Genomic DNA, 21,512 nt, shown 5'->3' with positions numbered 1-21,512 from the left:
CTTGCAGCTTTTATTTATTTCAAAATGAAATTGAAAAACGTTTTGTGTGTATCCATCAATTTTCTTCTGGTAAACGTATATATGTTCGTATGTATATTTGTCTACACGTGTGTACACATGTCCAGACGCTCAGGTCCCAACTCAGATTGGTTGAGTCAGAATGTGGGGGACTGGGACCCGAGCGGGTGGAGTTTTAAAAACTCCCCAGGTGACTCCAGTGTGCAGCCGATTTGCGAGCCAGCGCTGTAATCCAGGCTTCACGGAAATCACCTGTGGGGCTTGTTAAACCGAGCGTCCCGGGGCGGTTTCCCCAGAGCGGGCGGGGCAGGTACGCAGGCGCGCAGTGGGATGGGGGTAGGTGGCCGGGCCGCCGCCGCCCCCGACCCCGCGTGGCCCCAGGTACCCGCGAGGGAAGGCCCGGCCTCCCGCCCCCGCGCGCCGCCATGGACGCCGCGCCGGCGCTCCTGAGGGCCCCACCGGCCGAGGTGCTGGAGGACGTGCTGCGGGAGCAGTTCGGGCCGTTGCCCCAGTTGGCCGCCGTCTGCCGGCTCAAGCGGCTGCCGTCGGGCGGCTACTCGTCCACGGAGGACCTGCAGCTGGTGCTGGAGCGGCGGCGCGTGGCCAACGCCAAGGAGCGCGAGCGGGTGAGTGCCGGCCTCGCGAGGTCCCTGCCCCGGGACCCGGCCGCCTTCCTCCCGGCTCCCCCCAGACCCGCCACCCATTTCGGACACCTTCGGGGGCCCGGGGCGCCCACTCCCTGCCCGGCGGCCCCGGGGCGATTTCGACCTCCCGAGGGCCGCTCTTGTTCGCCTCCACCCGCGCCGGGATGGCGCCTCACCTGCGACCCACCTGGACCGGTGCAGGAAGCGGGTCTGGGGAAGGCCGAGGGGGCCCGTGACCACTTCAGAAACGTCGCCCCCTGGCAGGCGCTTTGAACCCTCAGAGGCGGCAGTGCGCTTAAGTCTCACTACCTCCTGCGCTGGGTGGGTGCTTAGGGTCCCCTTTTTCCAGCGCTCTGCCTCCAAGCACAAATAGGGCGAGGCACAGGGAGCCTAATGGAAGTTACTCTTTTCCTTACTTTAAACAAAGAATTTAAACAAAGCCTGGGTGTGCACCCAGACTCCCACTCAACCCCCTGGCGGGGGACAGAAAGTGGGTCTTTCCCACTCTGGCGGGTACGCGGTTAATCACCCGCGGGGATGGTCCCTCGGGCGGAGTCGGAGCGCCATCTACTGGTAGCTTTTAGTATTTCTAACTAAACTCGGGCCCCAAACTTGTGAGATTCCGTCTCCTTTCCGCCCTTTGCAGTCTTTGGGTTGGGCTGCTGCAGAGGCTACCGAGAGAGGGAAGGGCGAGCGCTGGAAGAGGATGCGCGCACATTCCGGCCTGGGATTGAGGAGGCAGTTCTGCTGGGGGCTGTTCCTGCACACTCCTGGGCCCTTTAGAAACGTAGCCCCAGTCAGTCAACTCGGAGCTTTGTTTGGGTACGGGTGTGAGGAGAAAGGACCAAGCAGGTGTAGAAGACTTAAGGGAAAGTTGGGAGCCCTTTATGATAACCCTGTGATCTGATGTGTTGATGTGGCTCTCAAACGAGATTCTGATCCAGTATTTTGCGTTTTAAGTTGGGCTTTCCCCACCAGGAAGGAATTGCTTTCCTGCAGAGAATGGGTCTTGGTGTTACCCACTATTTTAAAACTTTTAAACTAATGACCTCGGTCTTCTTTATAATGATGAAATTAGTACACCTGGAAGACAGAGAAATGACTAAATAGGGAACGGAAACACCCACAATGCAAATATAACTACCATGAACTGTCATTCTTGTGTATATCCTCCTAGTCTTTTTTCTACTTATATTTGTGCGTATTCATAATCTTACAAAATTGCGATGATTTAGTACATATCTTTGTATTTTTTTCACTTAACTTTATCAAAAGCATTTCCTCATATTCTAAGCAGAACAGCTTTTGACTGCATAGTCCAGCATATAAATGGACCGTTACTTATTCAGTCTCCTAGTGTTGGGCATATATGTTTTTTTGCAGCTTTTTACTGGTACATAGATCTATGCCCATGTCTGATAATTGCTTTAGAGTAGAAGTGGAATTACTGGGATATAAACAATCTTGTGACTTTTTTTTGTTTTGTTATTTTTGTGTGTTTTTTTTTTTTTTTGCGGTATGCGGGCCTCTCACTGTTGTGGCCTCTCCCGTTGGTGGAGCACAGGTTTCGGACGCGCAGGCTCAGCGGCCATGGCTCACGGGCCTAGCCGCTCCGCAGCATATGGGATCTTCCCGGACCGGGGCACGAACACGTGTCCCCTGCATCGGCAGGCGCATTCTCAACCACCGCGCCACCAGGGAAGCCCCCAATCTTGTGACTTTTGATACAAGTTGCCCAATTGCTTTCTAGAAAAGTTTATGAATTTTTATCCCCCTTTGCAGGCTATAGGACTGTTCCCTTTTTCCATCCCCAATGCTGGGTATGATAATCAAAACAAAAATGTTACCAGCTTGGTACATGAAAAATGGTATCTAATTTCTGTTTTAATTTGTAGTTCTTTGATTATTAAAGTTTAATATTTTCATAAGTTTATTGAAACTTATGACCAATAAACTTATGAAATACATTCACTGTATTCTGCTGTGAATGGGCTGACTATGTCCTTTGCCCACTTTGATGTGAGGTAGGAGGGAGCTCTCAATATAAGTGAGTGAGTATATTGGCTTCATGGTGTAGTGGGAACCGGTTCTTCGAGGGCCTGTGTCCTCCAGCGGGGGTTGATCATCAGAATTCTAGGCCTTCAGAGCCAAGGAATTAGACCCTGGAGACGAAGGAAAAAAGGCTCTTCATTCTACTTTTCAACTCTTGCCAACGTGCAGACTCTCTGGACTCTATATCATCAACTCCGCTGGGAAAGAGGTTGAAGAGGTGCTGGCACAGTACTTGAATAGCCAAGTGTTTGTACAGTTTATTCATTATCGTTAGTACAACTTATTGAAGACTTTCTGTGTGCCAGGAGGAAGTGTTTGGTGTGTAATTACGTCACTTAATCACCACAAAAAAAGCTACACCACGACAGGGGAGTATTTTCCACTCTACAGGTAAACAGAGCAAGGCTTGGAGATATGAAGTATCCTACAGTTTTGTAAAGCTAAATGGTAGAGTTGGGTTTTAAATCCTGATGTACTGACTCAGAGCTTTTAACCACTACCCAGCCTGCCTCTGCCTTGCAGTGGGGATGCTCTCAGAGGAAGAGAAGGAGGTCAGTGTGGACCTAGACACCCCTCCCAGTCCATCCATCCCTGCTGCCAGGTTCATGCCACTCCCTCTCCCCTTGCCAGGAACTGTACTGCCAGTGGAGCGGTGGCTCTTCGGCACGTGCCTGCCGAGATTCCCCGCCCAGACAAGAGAGCTGTGGAAACGAGCCCTCACAACCGCCTTCCGTGGTTTGGGGAGATGCCTGACAAGTTAGCTTCCTGTGTGTCACTGTGCCTTTTTGCTTTCCAGATAAAAAATCTCAACCGTGGTTTTGCCAAACTGAAGGCGCTGGTGCCATTTCTTCCCCAAAGCAGGAAGCCTAGCAAAGTTGATATCCTCAAAGGTGCAACTGAGTACATACAAGTTCTCAGTGATGTTTTGGAAGGAGCCAAAGACTCTGAGGTAAAGGTTTAAGAAGTTAGAACAATGATACCCACCGTTTATTGAGCCCTTTCTAGGTGCCAGGCGATTTATGTGTCCGTTCTAGTTAGTTTATACAGTCCTTTGACCTGTTTATGATCCTGGTTTTACTGAAAAAGAAGCCAAAATACAGGTAAAGTCCACACAGCTAAGAAATGTCAGAGCTGGAGTCTGAATCCAGGTCTGTGCAAGCTTTGGAGCCAAGTTCCTGACCATCTGTATCCTTACCTCCTGTTGCTGTCCAGGGCATCTAGCTCCGAACTGCTTAGCCTTTAATGGGACTTTGACAGCAGGGGCATGAGAGGAGTTTCCTTAAACCCTCTCTATGGCAGTGCTTTCCTTCAGTAGGATGCACATCAGACAGGACACAGAAAGGAAGAGGGGTGTCCCTTGGGAGAGGCCCTCCCTGAGGGACAGCCCTGCCAGAGAGCTCCTTGATTTCCTGGTGATGCTGATCTCATGGGGTTTTGTGACCATCCAGTGGGACGACACAAGTGAACCTGCTTTGTAAACTGTGAAGCACCATAATGTCATCGCCATTATTGGGGCACATAGCTCAGGGGTGTCCATTAGGCAGTGGAAGGTGTGGGCTGGTTTCATGGATTCATTCTATGGAGAGGCAAATGTAGAAGGCTTGAAAATGGGTTGGTCGTCAGAGGAGGTAAACTATGAAGAGAGAAAAGGCCTTAGAAATGAGCGCTAAAGGAGGAGCCATCAGAAAGGGGCAGGTGGAGAAGCAAGATGGGGTCCTACAATCAGGGAGGGGGCATCTTGGGACTCTGAGCATGGGAAGTCGTTTGAGGAGCTGCAGGGGGGCCGGGAAAACAACCAGGAGCGGCACGTGAGGTGTGGGCCAGGAGTGGGCTGGAAGTCACCTTGCTGTGGGTTGAGGGTATGTGGTTGGTAAATATCTGAAATCCAAGCAGAGGGAAGTGGCAGACTTCAAGTTCATTCAACTTGGAAGTCTGAGCCTGGCAAGAAGAATCAAAAGGATGGAAGAACCACAGTTGTTAGATCAATGAAGGCCTTTTCTAATTAGCTATGTGATCCTGTTTAGGGGCAAAAGAGGACAGATAGTAGAGAGAAGAGAAACATACTCATTCTAGGAACTTAGGGCAGAAATAGCCAAGTGGATAATGGTACTTTTTAGTTTCTTCCTGTTGTCTGCTAGTCCTACTTAGGTGACTACTGGGAGGATACATTTTGCAGTGGTGGGAATGGATTGTCGTATTGGCCAAACTGGATGGTTGGGTTGTGGCATGGTCGTAATACCTGGACAGGTGCAGGTGGCTGCCTTAGTTTTTCCTTGCGTGTGAGTTGTCTAACAGAAGTGCTTTGTTTTGTGCTGCATTCTTTATAAACTATAGAATCTGTCCCATACTATAATCTTTTTAATGCAGTTGCCAATCACACAACATTTTAAGGTTATAGTAGAACAAAATACAGTCTGCTGAGCAATGATTTTCTTTCCATAATAACTTAAGCATTGCCCTCATTACTTAAATAAAATTTCTTACATTAGAACTTTGAAATATATTGATTTAAATCTTTAAAATCTGTCATCGTGTTTGACAACTAAATATGGTTTCTAGAAACAAGACCCAGATCATCAGAACTATAGCAACAATACTTCTGAACCACACATGTCCTTGGCTAGAGAGCTATCGAGAAATATACCACACGCCGGTTGTGCTGTGGGCTTGAAGAATGAGGAGGAAGGGTCCTGGGCAGATGGCGGCAATGGTGAGTCCGCACACACTTGTCACCAGGGGGCGATGTCTACAGTGGGAGTTATCTCTCCAGCCAGGAGTCTGGTGAAGTGTTTCTTCTTAGATAGTCATGTTGATGTCCAAAAACTCATAATGCATCCCTTGGGCATGAGGTAGTTTCCATGTTAAAACATGATTGAAACAAGATCATTGTATGAAAGCACCTAGGTGGGGAGGTGAGTTTGCTAGTTTGAAAGGTCTGTTATTATGTTCCCAAGTTAATTGGAAAGCTGCTCAAGGGGAAGGCGACTCCTCCAGAATCACCCAATGACCTAAGCTTAATTTTTTACGACCCTAATTAATACATCAAAAGGTTTTCCAGATTCTGAGGTCTCCAGAAAAAGAAATAAGTAGCTTGCCCTCCATAAAGCTGCATGGTGATCCCATGTACACGCACGCTCACTCACACACATACGCACTCACACACGCACATTTGTTTTTCAGATGGCCTTGTTGGAAGACAGAGTTTTCTAAGTAATAACAAAGGAGTTTATTGTAACATTATCACTTATTACCTTGCGAAACTAAGGAAGCTATTGGATGGAGCAGCCTGCTTCTCCAAGTCTAGAAAGTGGACGTTTTGCTCTTGCTGTGTCTCAGTGTTACACAAACAAGACCCCTTGTTCCATCCTACAACACGATTGCTACTGAAACAAGAAAGGCTTGCAGGAGTCTGGAACTAAGCAAGTTGCTTAGCATGGTATAAGGAACAGTGGGGGCTGTGGAGTAACGAATGATAGGTGGTGGTGGGAGGTGGTTTAGAAGAGCAGTTGAGTGCAGGCTCTGGAGACAGAATGCTGACGTTCAAACCCTGGTTTTACCACTTGTTTGCTGTGTGACCTTGAGTGAGGTACTAGAGTTTTCCAACTGTCAGTTTCCCCGTCTGTAGAATGGGAATGATAATTGTACCTACATAAGGTAACTGTGAGGTTCAAATGACATCATGTCAGCAGAGTGTCTAGCATAGTACCTGGCATGTCAGTGTTCACTTGGACTTTATTAAGTCTGCTTGCCACACCATGAGCAATCAGTATTTTTTTAACATCTTTATTGGAGTATAATTGCTTTACAATTGTGTGTTCGTTTCTGCTTTATAGCAAAGTGAACCAGCTCTACATATGTCCCCATATCTCTTCCCTCTTGTGTCTCCCTCCCTCCCACCCTCCCTATCCCAACCCTCTAGGTGGTCACAAAGCACCGAGCTGATCTCCCTGTGCTATGCGGCTGCTTCCCACTAGCTATCTATTTTACGTTTGGTTGTGTATATATGTCCATGCCACTCTCTCTCTTTTTTTTTTAGATTCCATATATATGTGTTAGTATACGGTACTTGTTTTTCTCTTTCTGAAGCAATCAATATTGATTGGTGAGCAATCAGCAGTGGGCCCCAGGCATTGTCATTCTGTTTGCAACAAGTGGTCTGGGTTTTCTCACTTGGCTCTTACCAATGCCCCACTGGGGTTTGAGGTCTTACAGGCTCTCCGCTGACTGGCTGGCCTCCTTTCTTATTTGATTACTGTTTTCTAAGGATCCCGCTGTGCACATGCTCAGTCTAGATTTTCCAATTCTGGCCACTTGAGATTTAAAACTTCCCTCTTCAGTCAACTCTTAGGATACAGAATTCCTATTGCTATTACATGAGCTGACAGGGAACGACTGAGAACAAAGAGTGAAACTGAAAAGGAAAAGAGTGAACTGAACCTTGAACCTGACTGTCTAAGTTAGTAATGGTAATGCTTCCCCAAATGTGGTTTTAGTGTGTTAGATATTAAGGCAAGAATCTTGCTTGCATCTAATCCTCACTGGTCCCTATCAGGTAGGCAACACCATGTCATTCTCACAGTGAGGTGCCTGGCTAGTCCTTCCAGCCAGTCCCCTTGGGCTTGGTACAGAGCAGGCCGATGCCAGCATCAAGGATGTACAACGGAAGTCCTGCTTTTCCAAGGATAATTGTTCATGGAATTTACCAATTTATGGTAAATTGATTTAAAGTGGGGACTATCATTTTCTAGTAAGAAACGGGAAAGTTCTGGCTGGAAATCTTTTAAAAAGGGAACACAACACTCAATTTTTAGTCTTTTAGCTAACCATGTCTAAGTTGTTAACTGGAAGAGTGAGCTAGTTCTTAGAATGAACAAAGAATCACGTATTTGAGATTTTTTATGTATGTGTATAACTTCTGTCAAGTGCGACCCCCAAGGCCTGAATGTAAAGAGTGCCAGTTTTTGCAGAAGGATTTTAGGATTTCATCAGTTTTGTCAGGGGTTTCTCATTCTTTGACATTCAGATCATTCATTTAAAAAATTAAAAACATATATTCTGAAAAAAATCAACTTAAGAAAAGTTGCAAGTATAGTACGAAGAACTTTTTCCCTGACCCATTTGAGAGTAATTTGCCAACCTGATGGCCATCACCCCTAATGACTTCAGCGTGCATGTCCTTCAGATGGGAAATGGGGACATTCACCTGTATGACCACAGTGCAGCCATTAAATCAGGAGATTATGTGGCATTACAGTCATGTAATCCTCAGGCCCCATTCAAGTATCACCAGCAGTCTTGAAATGTCCTTTCTAGCCAAAGGACCCAGCTAAGAATCATGCATTACATTTAGTTGCCCCTTCCCTTTTGCCTCCTTTTACCTGGAAAAATTCCTTGGTCTTTAGGTAATTTTTATGACCTGGACACATCTGAAGATTACAGGCCAGTTGTTTTGTAGAATGTTTCTTGATTCAGCCTTGTCTGTTTCCTCCTGATTGGATTCAGATATGCATCTTTGGCAGCAATATGGAAGTGATGCGGTTTTCTACTCATTGCATCCTACCAAAGGGGGGCAGATTTTGATTTGTCCCATTACTAAGGATATTCACTTTGATCATGTGCTTAACGTAGTGACTTCCAGGCCTTTCCACTTTAAAGTTAGCCCTTTTCTTTTGTAATTAATCTGTATTTTGTGCGAAGGTGCTTTGAAATTATCTGGATATCTCATTATTCATCAAACATTCTATTTTTTTCTTAAAGTGATATCTGTTGTTTTATTTTTTAAGTATTTATTTATTTGGCTGTGCGTGGTCTTACTTGTGGCACATGGGATCTTTTAGTTGCACCATGTGGGATCTAGTTGCCTGAACAGGGATTGAACCCAGGTCCCCTGCATTGGGGGTGCAGAGTCTTAGCCACTGGACCACCAGGGAAGCCCCATCAAACATTCTATTAAACTTTTTATTTTGCAGCGGAGAAGTCCCATATGCCTTTAACTCAGTTTCCCGCCATGGCTGCGTCTTATGTGACTATAGTACAATATCAAAACCAGAAAGTCGATATTGGTACTGTGTGTGTATAGTTCCATGTCATTTTATCACATGTGTAGTTTTGTGGAACCATCACCATAAAGCTGTCCCACATGCTACCCTTTATAGTCACACCCACCCACTGCCCCTACTCCTCCACTCTCCCTAACCCCTGCAACCATTAGTCTGGTCTCCATCTCTCTAATTTATCATTTTGAGAATTTTGTATAAGTGGAATCATACAGTGCATAACCTTTAGAGACTGGCCTTTTTAAACTCAGCACAATGTGCTTTATTTATTTATTTATTTTTCACAATGTGCTCTAAATCATCCAAGTTATTGTATCAGTAGTCTGTTCCGCCTTTTTATTGGCGAGTATTAGTTCATGGGATGGATGTGCCACAGTTTAATTATTATTGTAGAACATTTTGTTTGTTTCTATATTCACTTTTTAATATTATAGACATGTGGTTTTCCATTCAGTGGATTATTACATCATCATATAATATCATGACTTATTTTGTTACTCAAACTGTCCTCATTGTGGCCAGTGACAGCCCTTGTGAGTGGGCTGCCTTTCCACTTGAATGTCACCATCATTCTTTGATCACTTCCTTTCTGGCAGAAGATGGTCCAAGCTCAAGCATCTTGTACTTTTCCAGCCTTGGAATCACCTTCATCAAGGACATCCAGTGGCTAACTCACCTCCCATCTCCATACCATCTCCTCCCTGCGTGGCTGTTCTCCTTACCCCTCTTGTGCTTTAGTACCTGTAGTTGGTTTGTTAGAGCTGCCGTAACAAAGTACACAGACTGAGTGGCTTAAACAGCAGAAAATTATTTCTCACAGTTCTGGAGGCTGGAAGTCTAACATCAAGGTGTTGGCAAGTATGGCTTCTTCTGAGGCCTCTCTCCTTGGCTTGCAGATGGCCTTTCCTCGGTGTGTGCTTGCCCTGGTGTCTCTCCTCTATGTGTCCAAATTTCCTCCTCTTATAAGGACACCAGTTAGATTGGATTAGGGCCCACCTTAATGGCCTCATTTTAACTTAATCACCTCTTTAAGGGTCCTAACTCCAAATACAGTCACAGGTACTGGGGGTTAGGACTTCCATATGCATTTTGGGGACCACAGTTCAGCCCATAACAACACCCATGACAGGCTGCCCCTCCATGATAACCCTCTCTAGGATGGATCAAGGTAAAGGGGCCAAGGAAACAAAGCTCAGACTGGTCTCTATTTGCCAAACAGTCGTCATAAAGGGTCATTCCCATTTATTTGAAGGGCAACTACATAGGGTTTCAGGATCTGGCCAGATACCCTAACTGGAGACCTGGGGACAGCCGATGTGGCTCATTGGACTGAAATGCTCACATACAGAGGGGCTCAGGATTTGGGAGGCAGGTCCCCTCCAGCTTCAGTTTGCAGGAATGGCACCCTTCTTCCTGCTCTTGGAGAGGATCTCTGAGGAGTGGAATCTGGTGCTGGTAGAGATGGGCATTTGGAGGGCCTTGGGGGTGTGGTCAGAAAAGGCTGTGCAAGATCAACAACATTCCTGAGAGGCAAAATCCCCAGTGAAGCACATAAGAATCTGCTGATGGCAGGAGGGGAGATGAACTGCTCGGGCCAGAGCAGGTTCACTTGGGGACTGAATCAGCAAATAAGTGCGTGTGTGGATGGAGAGGACGTGGGCCAGCCATGCGTCTGGCCTCAGTAGGGATAGGCATTAATGTCATGGTCCAGGGAGGCTTGTTTAAAACTGGACTTCCAAGGTGTAGGATTTTGTTCTTTTGGGATTAGACATTACTGGGTGGCAAGATGTTCACTGACCTACCATTGTTTATTCCTTCTATTTGTCACCCGTGGCTATGGCTTGGGCATTTCACATCATGCAAGGCTCTGAATTTTGCTCAGAGTTGCCTGTAATCCTGTAGAGACTGTGTCCCTGGACAAAGACCACCCTCAGTGTTGAAGTGAGATGCCAATTGTGCTGGGGTCAGAGAAGCTCTGGAAAAGGTTATATGCATGAACGTAAGTGCCTATTATGGGACCTGGATGTGCCGCCATTATACACTTCTAAATTTTGGCCTGTCATAGGAGTGTTCTTTGGAAAGAGTTTCTGAGAGAAGGAAGCCTGGTGGGTGGTAGATTTCCTCGACCCCTCCTCTTCAGGTTGTGGTCTGTCTGTGTGAAATTAACCACTGGGGACATTTCTTCTAACAGCAATTTAAGCTCTGAAATGAGATGGTCTGGCTAGTTGGGATGAATTTATTAGCATCCCGAGAAAGCCCTGAAGCATCTATGTTCTGTCTTCCGTCTCACATTTCCTCCAGGTAGTGGCTATGTGTGATAGCAAAAATTCTACTATAGTAGTGTGTGTGTGTGTGTGTGTGTGTGTGTGTGTGTGTGTGTGTGTGTGTGTGTGGCGGGGCAGGGGGTAGGTCTAGGCTTTTCCTTTGGAAGCACTTTTGTCTGCCCCAGTATTTACTTGTGGCCTAGTGGGCATATTCTGATGAGTTTAACCAACTTCCCTTTTGATGGGGTAGGTGCTCTTTGGTTTGTCAGTCCCCGCCCCCTCTTACCGCGTCTCCAGTGTAGGCATTTAATCTTGCGGTACTGGACCAAGGGCACTGGGCACAGAGGGAAGGCTGCACGAGTGGTTGCATTTGGCTCTGGGATGTTACTGTTTTCTAAACTTCGGGGGTTTAAGGGTTGGTGCTCTGATGATATGAATGCTGGTCATTCTGTCTGGAACTTTGGGAAAGTGAGATGTGGGGCATGCAGGACAGGATCCATCTAACTTTGGAGTAATGCCACCTCTGGTGGAGGGTTCCCCAGGCTACAGCTACTTAGGAAGAGATCCAACTGGCACCCAAGGAAGACTCTTAAGGCCCAATCTGATCAAGTAAGAAGAAAATGTCACAGGGAAGACAAATCCTTATTTCTTTGTGAAAATAAGAGAGGGTGATTTCTTTTGCTGTAACTCAGGTTTTTCTATGGGGACAGATTGAATCAATCATGGAAGTGGGTTTTGTCTGTGTGTATGCATGTGAGTGTGTGTGACGTGAAGCTCGGTGTGTTTGAGGAGATCTCTATGTGGTATGTGCTCCTGAGTCTGTCAGTAAGCTGAGCATCGTTTGAGAAAGCCAGTAATTTCCATTTGTCTGACACATAATGGGTCTGGTGATTAAATAAATTGAAGTTAGTTCTCATCTATTCTTGTGGACTTTTGGAGGGATTATTTATATGAGTTTTATGGAAGATCCATCTCATTGGTCCCATATGAACCCATATGAAGGAAGAAAATGGCAAGAATTGGATGGAAGGATCTCTCAAAGACCCTTCTCTGAGAGGGTCCTTAGAGGCAGGACTTCTCTGATGTGCTGTGGGACCTCCCTGGAGACAGCTCCTTTGGGTCAGCAGAAAACCACCAAAGGCTCGGACCACATAAGCCCGCCTCTGAGGGAGGTCGGTGTATCCTTCCACCCGCCACCTTCTCCCCTGTTCTAATTCCGGGGCTATCCAGAGCAGATCAGGGATAAAATGTACACCAAAGACACAGTGTTAAAGGTAGATCTTTTAGTGGGAGGGTAAAGGGATTAGAAATACGACTCAATTATTTTTCAGGACTCTTCCGGTCCTCTTTGGATTGCTCTCTTCCTTTTGGGAAGATTTTTCCCTCCAGGAGTTGTCCTTCCAGTACCGCTGGTGTAGAAGACAGGCCTGGGGCACCTGCCTCATTGGGGTTGCTCTGAGGTGGGAGGTAGCGAGGGGCAGAGTCCCCCTGCATCATGCTATTTGGGCCAGGTCCCCAGGGGAGGAGACAGACCACCTGGGGCTCTGTGGCCAAAGCCCTGCTCAGAATGAGCTTCATTTGCTGTAAGATCATCTGTATGGCTTTGCCTCCAGACAGGAGGCAGTGCGGCTGTGGCCACAGGCTGGATTCTGATCTCCGGGTCCTGGCTGGACTTTCACACACTGAAGCAGTATTAACAATGAGAGCACAGTTTAGATGGAAAGAAATGCCACTTTGCTTTCTACACTGTTCTCCACTTGTTCTTGAGAACCCATTATGATGCAGATGGTGGGAGAACTCTTTATCTTGCCCCGTTAAGGCCTATCTTCTTTGAGTAAAGCCAAGTCAGTTCTGGTTCAGAATATTCCCTGTGGGGGCTCCTTTGCCTCCTAAGTGATCTCCCTCACCGCCGTGCCCCTCCCCTGGTACCGTGAGGAGTGTGTACACTCCAGAGGCTGTGGTGGGAGCCTCGTGTGTTGCCCCACCTCGGGCCCAGCTAGTTCTCTGGCCCCTGATCTTGGGTGTGGTTGAGCTGACGTCCGCTGTGGGTGTCCATGGCCCCCCTGTGGCTTCTCTTGTCTAAGCCACACCATTCAGAGCCCAGGCCTCTTCTCGTATCCCTAGCCTTCCTGGCCCAGATGGGCTATACGGCTGCCCTCAGGCCCATGTTCCTGAAGATGTCCCCTCAGCCAGTACTCACCAACTCCTCTGAGAGACGATGTCCCGAGAAGTGGGTACTGATCCTTGCTTTCCTCAGATTCTACTTTGCCTTTCTTGGGTTCTGTTACCCTTGGAACTCTCCCCCATCCCCTGGTCAAGGCCAAGATGGCAAGGTACAGGACCCTTCCCAGGGGTCAGGCAGCTCCTACACACTGGTCCATCCTCCCTGAGTAACCACTTCCCGCTGTTTCAATCTCGTCTCCGTCTCGGTTGTGGTAGGCTTTCCGCTGTCATATCTTGCCTCCTCCCTGCACTGTGAGAACCCCATGAGCAGCCATCTGAGCTCTGCCCACCGGAGCTCTCCCTTTCAACAAAGTTGGCCTCTTTCAAATGAGAGTCTTGCTTTTCAGACTGCTGTTAAGCTTGGAAATGAACTCGGGGGACTTCTGGTCTGTATCTATCCATCCCTTCCCTCCCCGTCACTCCACCCCCCAGCCTTGACTCAGTGGGTGGAGGGAAGGGTACACTGGATAGTATGTCAGATTATCCAGCTACACAACCAACAGCAGGAGTACACCCACCTTATTAAAGTTGCTGAACTGCAGGCTGGCTGTCTATTCCTCAGACGCCCTTCTTTTGGACCTTCAATTCCTTGACTTAGATGAGGCCCACATTTTTAAGTGAACTGTGAGAATAAGACAACATCAATAAACTTCAAGTTTTTGTATTCTGATACTTAAATATTACAATCCTGGAATTTCCCAGCTAACTTAAAAAAAAAAGAAACTAAGACAACAATCTGTAATACACTGGACTATAGGCTGATAAGATGAAATTATCCTTTAACCTTCTAGGTAAACACAGCAATACATGAATTGTCTTCTAGGTTTAGAACATTCTGGTTGTGTAAAAAGTTTAAAAATTTTAAAGTAAAACTTCTAAAGCTAAATTTGAACTCAAAAAAAAGAAAGCTTGATGACATGTATTGTGGAAAGACTTGTTCAAGATCAGAAAAAATAGATATTGATACTTATTTTGTGCCAGGCGCTATTCCCGACAGTTTATACGTAATAACCTATTTAATTTTCATAACTGTCCTGTGACATACAAACAATTTTGTCCATTTTAAATGTCAGGAAACTAAGGAATGAAGTTAAGTAACTGGCCCAACATCCAGTGCGTGGACAAAGGGTTGGGCATGGGAGATCTGGGGAAATAGTGTTAAACCTTTTAATGGTCTTTCATTCTAACAAAGCTCACCCTTGAAATGTAAACGAGTGGACTAGGAAGTAAATAAATGTTTTTTAAAGCTAAATTAAAGCATTTGATTGCAGTATTTCATGTTAATATACATCCAGGTTTCAATTTCTGAAGTGCCTCACCATGATTTGAGTTACTTTATTTTTTTAACTCATGGATTTAAGTTGAGATTTCAGAAAATTGAGAAGCCCAGGGTGATCTTACCATCTTAAAAAAGCCACAGATGGAAATCTACTAATATGCTGGCAAAATTTTTTCCTATACAACTGAATTAAGAAATTATCATAAGGTGTATAACATTGTATGTTTTCTTATTCTATCATTGGCATGTTTAGAGGTTATTATATAGTCTTTATAACAAGTTTTAATGGTTCATTAAATGGGACAATTTTCTAATTGTTGGACATTTGTTTTCAGTTTTTTGTTCTCAACCTGATGTGTTTAGCTCTGTTTTGTATTTCATTTTGTTTTTAGGATAGATCCCCAGAAGTAGAACTGAGTCACAGGTAGGTATAATCTGTGACTTGGTGCCAATTTTTTTTTAAAAATAAATTTATTTACTTATTTATTTATTTTTGGCTGCACTGGGTCTTTGCTGCTGCGCGCGGGCTTTCTCTAGTTGCAACAAGCAGGGGCTACTCTTCGTTGCGGTGCACAGGATTCTCATTGCGGTGGCTTCTCTTGTTGCGGAGCACGGGCTGTAGGCATGCGGGCTTCAGTAGTTGTGGCTCATGGGCTCTAGAGCGTAGTCTCAGTAGTTGTGGCACGTGAGCTCAGTAGCTGTGGTTTGAGGGCTCTAGAGCACAGGCTCAGTAGTTTTGGCACGTGGGCTTAGTTGCTCCACAGCATGTGGGATCTTCCCGGACCAGGGCTCGAACCCGTTGTCCCCTGCATTGGCAGGCGGATTCTTAATCACTGCGCCACCAGGGAAGTCCCACTTGGTGCCAATTTATAATACTACCAGCTATGTAAGAGTGCCAAGCCCTTCATATCCTTGCCAACAATGAGATCTATTAAAATGATAGAATTGTAATGGGCAAAAAATGGTATCTTTAAATTTAAACATCCTTGATTACTAATTAATTTTTTGTTTGTTTTTAAACTGTCTGTTAGCCATTTACAATGGGCTCTCTTCTGTTTCAGGTTTCCTCAAGTATGAAAAGTGAGAAGGCTGGCTCAGGGCTATCTTCTACAGACAAATAAATGCAGTCTTGAAAGTTTTAGAGTCTCTTTAAAAAAAAAATGGTCATAATTCAAAGTTTAACAATTACCCTTTAAATGGACTTGCCTGTCACAAATTTACTTGACTCTACTTTCTCAATTTTATGCACCCTGCTAGGGCCATATGGCACCTTTGTGCAAGCTCAAGCAGCTTGAGCACAGAGACAGTCATCGTTATAACGACTGCTCACAAAGACCTAGCACTTAATAAGTGGGCCTCTTCTCAATACTTTACATATTTTAATTTGTTCTCATAACAGTCCTGCAAGAAAGGCACAATGATCCTTTCTTTACAGATGGAGAAACTGAGGCATAGAAAGTGTGTAGTCCACTTAGGCTGCCATAACCTGGACCACAGACTCGGTGGCTTAACAGAAACTTCTGACAGTTCTGGAAGCTGGGAAGTCCAAGATCAAGGCCTGAAGGGTTTAGTTTGCTTTTCCTGGCTTGCCTACAGCTGCCTTCTCTCTGTGTCCTCACATGGTGGAGAGAAGGAGCAAACTCTGGTCTCTCTTCCTCTTCTTATAAGAACACCAATCCTATTGGATTAAGGCCCCACCCTTATGACTTCTTTTAACCTTAATGACCTCCTAAAAGTCCTATCATTGAATACAGTCACAGTGAGGGCTTCAGTGCATGAATTTTGGGGGAACACAGTTCAGTCCATAGCATTCCACCCCTTACTCCCCAAATTCATGCCCTTATCACATGCAAAATACATTCATTCCATTCAAACAGCCCCCAAAGTCTTACCTCATTCCAGCATCAACTCTAAAGTCCAAAGTCTCATCTAAATATCATCTAAATCACTTTTGGGTAATACTCGAGGTATGATTCATCCTGAGGCAAGATTCCTCTCCAGCTGTGAACCTGTGAAACCAGACAAGTATGTGCTTCCAAACTATAGAGGTGAACAGGCATAGGATAGACATTCCCATTCCAAAAGGGAGAAATTGGAAGAAAGTGGTGATGGGTCCCAAGCAAGCCCTGAACTTAGCAAGGCAAATTCCATTATATTTTAAGGTTTCAGAATAATCCTTTTTGGCTCAGCGTCCCACCTTCCAGGTCCACTGGGATGGCAGCATAACCCCACACAGCTCTCTGCAGTGGCCCTGCCCTCTGAAACTAACAGAAAACAGACTTGCCCCCTGGGCCTGTGGTCAGAGTGGCAGCCCAGATGCTCTCTGAATCGCCTGTGGATCATTCTTCCCTTTCCTTGAAGAACAGTGCATGCTTGCCACTGAATAGCTCTGTGGCCTTGTCCTGACAACCTTCCTTCATTCTGTCCTGCTTTATCTTTCCACTTTAGTTCAAATTGACAGTGTCTTTGCTGCTCTTAATCCCATCTCTCTTCCTGGCCTCTGTTGAGATAGTTGATTAAGTCTATGAGTTGCACCCATGATCTCTTTATCAAACGGTTGTTCAGCCACACCCTTAGTGCTCTCTTCAGAGCAAGCTTTCTCACCTTTTGCAATATAGATAGGCTGAGAATTTTCTAAATCTCTAAGTTCTGGTTCCTTTCTGTTTAACAATTCTTCCTTTAATTTATCTCTCACCTCTTGCATTTTGCTGTAAGCAGTAAGGAGGACCCAGGGTGCACCTTCAATATTTTGCCTAAAAGTCTCCTCTGCTAAACATCCAAGGTCGTTACTTTCAAGTTCTACCTTTGACAAAACACTAATACAAAATTTAGCCATGTTCTTTGCCACTTTATAACAAGGATTGCCTTGCGTCTGGAGTCTGGGTCCTCTCCACATCAATCGTGTGTGGTGCCTCCCTGCCCTGTGTGGTTCTTCCCTCATGTGGGTGGGGTTACCTTTGCCGGTGGCCTCATTTTAATCAGTGATAATGAAACTGAGCAGGACCCTGTGGGGCTCCTGGGCACGGAAGCCTTTCCGTGTTCCCCGTTTCTTGTAGGGAACAGACTCCAGCCTCCAGGACATTCCCTGAGTTCCAAAGGGCAGATTGGAACAGTTGGTCATCCAGGAAGGGAGGGGATGCAGAGACAGGGGAAGAGCAGCTAAGAAACAATAGTGCAGCCTTGGGGCAGGGTCCTGGTTCCACCTCAAGGGATACACATAACAATATCTTTAAACTCTTTATAGAATTAAAACCCAACAAATGGAAGATGTCAGCATTCTTCATACCAGAGAAGACCACCTGAGGCCAGATCAAAGGAACCAGAGAAACTCATCAAGAAGATTACCTGAGACCAGATTAGAGGAGTGCAGGCCTTTCACACACCCTAATCTTGTCAGCAACCCCACCCTTGAACTATTGCTCTAAAACTCCTCACTAAATCCTCCTGGGTTGGGACACATAGTTTTGGAGGGGCATGAGTCCACTGTGTCCCCCTTTGCCTGGCAAAGCAATAAAGCTACTATTTTCTACTGCATGCAAAACTCTGCCTCTGAGATTTGATTTGGCATCAGTGCACAGAGGCTGAGCTTTTGGCATCAATAATAAGACTGTAAGTACTTTCACTTGTTGTCCCATTCGGTCTCCATGACAACCCTGGGTGGTAGGAGACTATGCATTTTCTAGGGCTGCCATAACAAAATAGCACAGACTGGGGGGCTTGAAAACAGAAATTTATCTGAGATCAAGAGATGGAGGTCAGCAAGATTGTTTTCTTGATGCCTCTCTCCTTGTCTGTAGATGGCTGTCTTCTCCCTGTGTCTGTATCCACATTTCCTCTTCTTAAAAAGGCAGCATCCTATTGGGTTAGGACTTACTCACATGACCTAGTTTTTTAATCTCTTAATTGTCTTATTAATTTACCTCATTGTCTCTCTGAAGACCCTAACTCCAAATACAGTCAGTCACATTCTGAGGTACTAGGGGTTAAGATTTCAACATAGGAATTTGGGTTGGGGGGCTCAAGTCAGCCCATAACAGAGGGCAAGCGCTGTTACCCTCACTTTACAGCTGGGCCTGGGGGTCAGAGTCTTTACTGAGGCCACACAGTCCATGGGACCAAGACTGGAGTCCCAGGCCCTGGACCCAAGTTTCATTCTCTTTCCACAGCAGGCCTCAGCCATGGGGTTGACTGACCTTTTACTTGTTGGGAGAGTGGTGTCTTCAGGAGATCTAGACTTAGAATTTACCATTGGTCTTGCTTTGAAAGCTCTGTCTTTCCTGCTCTCTCCTGTCTTAAATTTGATTTCCGTAAATGAGGCCATAATTTATAGTTTATCTGGGAGGCAATTCCAGGAAGTACCAATATGGGAGTGGGAAAATGATATAGGGAAGAAGAGCCAGACAATGAAAGATGCATGCTGAGCAGGTGATGCTGTGGGCAGCTGGGGCTCAGTCCTGCTGGGGCCTCCTGGGAAACTATGCACAACACGCCTCAGGGGGTCCTCCCCACACTTACAGAGGAGGGAGCCGGGCTCTTTATCCACTAACTCCTGATGGTCATAGGTTGAGAGCCAATTCCCTGGGGTGTCAATTCCTCCAGCACCTGCAGCATGCCCTGGGGAAGGCCGTTGATAAGAATGTCTGGCCCTGGGGAGTGCTAAGGCCCTGTGTTAGTTATCTATTGCTGAGCAACAAATTACCCCAAACTTTGCAACTTAAAACAACACATTGATTATATCACAGTTTCTGTGGGTCAGAAGTCATGCTTGGGCATGGCTTAGCTGGGTCCTCTGCTTCAAGGTCTCTCTCAAGGCAGAAATCAAGGTGTCAGTCTGGGCTGGGGTCTCAGCTGAAGGCTTGGCTGGGGAAGGATCTGCTTCCAAGCTTATGTGGTTGTCTGAAGAATTCATTTCCTCTAGGACTTCTGGAGTGATGGCCTCAGTTTCTAGCTGGATTTTGGCCAGATATCACCCTCAGTTCCTTGCCACATAGATCTGTTAGACACTGCAGGTGTCTGTTACACCTGCCCTCCTTACAAGTTATTGCTGGCTAGAAACATTTTTGTCAAGAGACTTGGAGATTAGAAATAATTGTACTGCCTAACAGAAAGCCTAATTTTATCTGGCTATTGGAGGCTAGCCAAATGTGATTTTCTGGGTGTGACATGGAGTCTCCTATGCTCTTCTGTCCCTTGTCAAGGGCCAGGCAACTCGAGCTTTCTGCAAGTGAGAACTTTGAATTCTGATGATATTTGATGGAGCCAGCTAGTTCTGGTTCCTTCTGTTGTATTTCAAAGTGAATTTGGAATTGAGTGAGAACTTCTGGAACTTCAACTAAAATTCCATATAGGCTATTAATATGGAAATTAATACAATGAAGTCTTGTTTCCCATCTAACACTTGAATAATTCCTAAAGCCACAGAATGGCACAACTCTTCCCAGCACTCATCATTTTCAGATGGCATCTGGGAGAAGCTGGAGGGATTTTTTTTTTTAAGATTCTGTGATGGCTAGAAGAGCAAAATCAAAGCAGAATCAGTTTTTTCTTGTTTTTGGTTGGGGGAAAGGAGAGTGTATCAGCCTTATGGACTTTATCAGTGTCTTGTACTAGTTCTGCTTTTTAAAGTCAATTTTTTTTCCCCTCTGAGAGGGCATGGGCAAGGTAGTAGTTAGAGCTCAGCTCTGGAGCCACGGTGCTTAAGTTTGCATCCTGGCTTGGCCACCCACTAGCTATGCAACCTTGGGAGAGTTACCTAACCTCTCTGTGCCTCAGTCTCTTCATCTATTAAATAGGGTAATAATATTTCCACCCCATAGAGTTCTTGTGAGGATTAAATGAGTAAAATGCATGTAAAGCTCTCAGAACAATGGCAGGAGCCGTAAAGAGTTTGCTATTATTAGGCTGAGAAAGCTTACTAACACACCAGGAAGAGAAATTTTTGAGAGATGGTGATGACCAAGGGGATTTATGAAACCTGCTATTTCTGGACCAAACAAAAATTCTCAATTCCCTTTTTGGGTTCTATTTCAGAAAAGGGCCTACCATATCTGTGATTTCAGGGCTCCAGAGTAGGAATTTCCAACTTCCCACATATTATCACTCGGCACCAGTAGTGCACAGTTGCCTGAAGTGTCTCCACAAACATATCATTTCCTGGTTCTGGCCAGACAGACCTCGGGTCCTGATGGCTGAGCTACTTGTACTTCTAGTGGGTTTTGATGGGAGAATGGGGAGAGGACTTATGGACTCTGATTCTGAAGATGAAGTGGGAATGGATGAGGAGCTCTGAGTGGGAAGGATGGGTAAAGACCAGGGGATGGAGGGCTGGGGGAGATAGAGCAGAAAGACAAAATTTACTCTGGCATCTGAAATGAAATGCCTGCCAGGTGTCCTAGGGTTGTTGTGGTGGGCATTTTCTCCTTTTCTATGTCAGTAGTAGCTTGCATACAGGGGCATTTCTTATATGTTAGTGTGCAAAGGAATCCCTAGGAATGCTTGTTAAAAATATGGGTTCCTGGGCCCACCTCCAGGGATTCTGATTCTGCAGCAACACTGTGGTGGGGTCTGGTGATTTTTATGGGACTGTGGTACCCCAGAATCTTGAGGGAGCAGAGGGTCTATGATCTGGTTGGGGGTGAGGATTTTCTGGAAGCCGTACTTGCCCTGTCATCACGTTTAAAAAAATACATAGTGTAACACATACAGACTGAAAGTGAGGGGATGGAAAATGATATTCTATACAAATGGAAATCAAAAGAAAGCTGGAGAAGCAATTCTTATATCCGACAGAATAGACTTTAAAACAAAGACTATTACAAGAGACAAAGAAGGACACCACAAAATGATCAAGGGATCGATCCATGAAGAAGATATAACAATTGTAAATATTTATGCGTGAAATATAGGAGCACATAATTATATAAGGCAAATACTAACAGCCATAAGAGGGGAAATTGACAGTAACACAATCATAATA

The 21,512-nt window shown here is 45.6% G+C and overlaps 1 protein-coding gene across 1 annotated transcript; it reads left to right on the top strand.

Moving 5' to 3' along the window:
* The first annotated feature begins 354 nt into the window (after positions 1-354).
* FIGLA (folliculogenesis specific bHLH transcription factor) lies at positions 355-15,675 on the top strand. The gene is made up of 5 exons (XM_007128932.1): positions 355-644; positions 3,511-3,663; positions 5,274-5,424; positions 14,929-14,960; positions 15,598-15,675. The coding sequence occupies exons 1-4, from the start codon at positions 444-446 to the stop codon at positions 14,931-14,933; spliced, it is 510 nt and encodes a 169-aa protein (XP_007128994.1). The 5' UTR covers positions 355-443; the 3' UTR covers positions 14,934-14,960; positions 15,598-15,675.
* The last annotated feature ends 5,837 nt before the right edge of the window (positions 15,676-21,512 follow it).

The sequence above is a fragment of the Physeter macrocephalus genome, chromosome 12 (assembly GCF_002837175.3).
Source record: "Physeter macrocephalus isolate SW-GA chromosome 12, ASM283717v5, whole genome shotgun sequence".
Taxonomy (NCBI): Eukaryota; Metazoa; Chordata; class Mammalia; order Artiodactyla; family Physeteridae; genus Physeter; species Physeter macrocephalus.
This window is presented reverse-complemented; position numbering and strand designations above follow the sequence as displayed.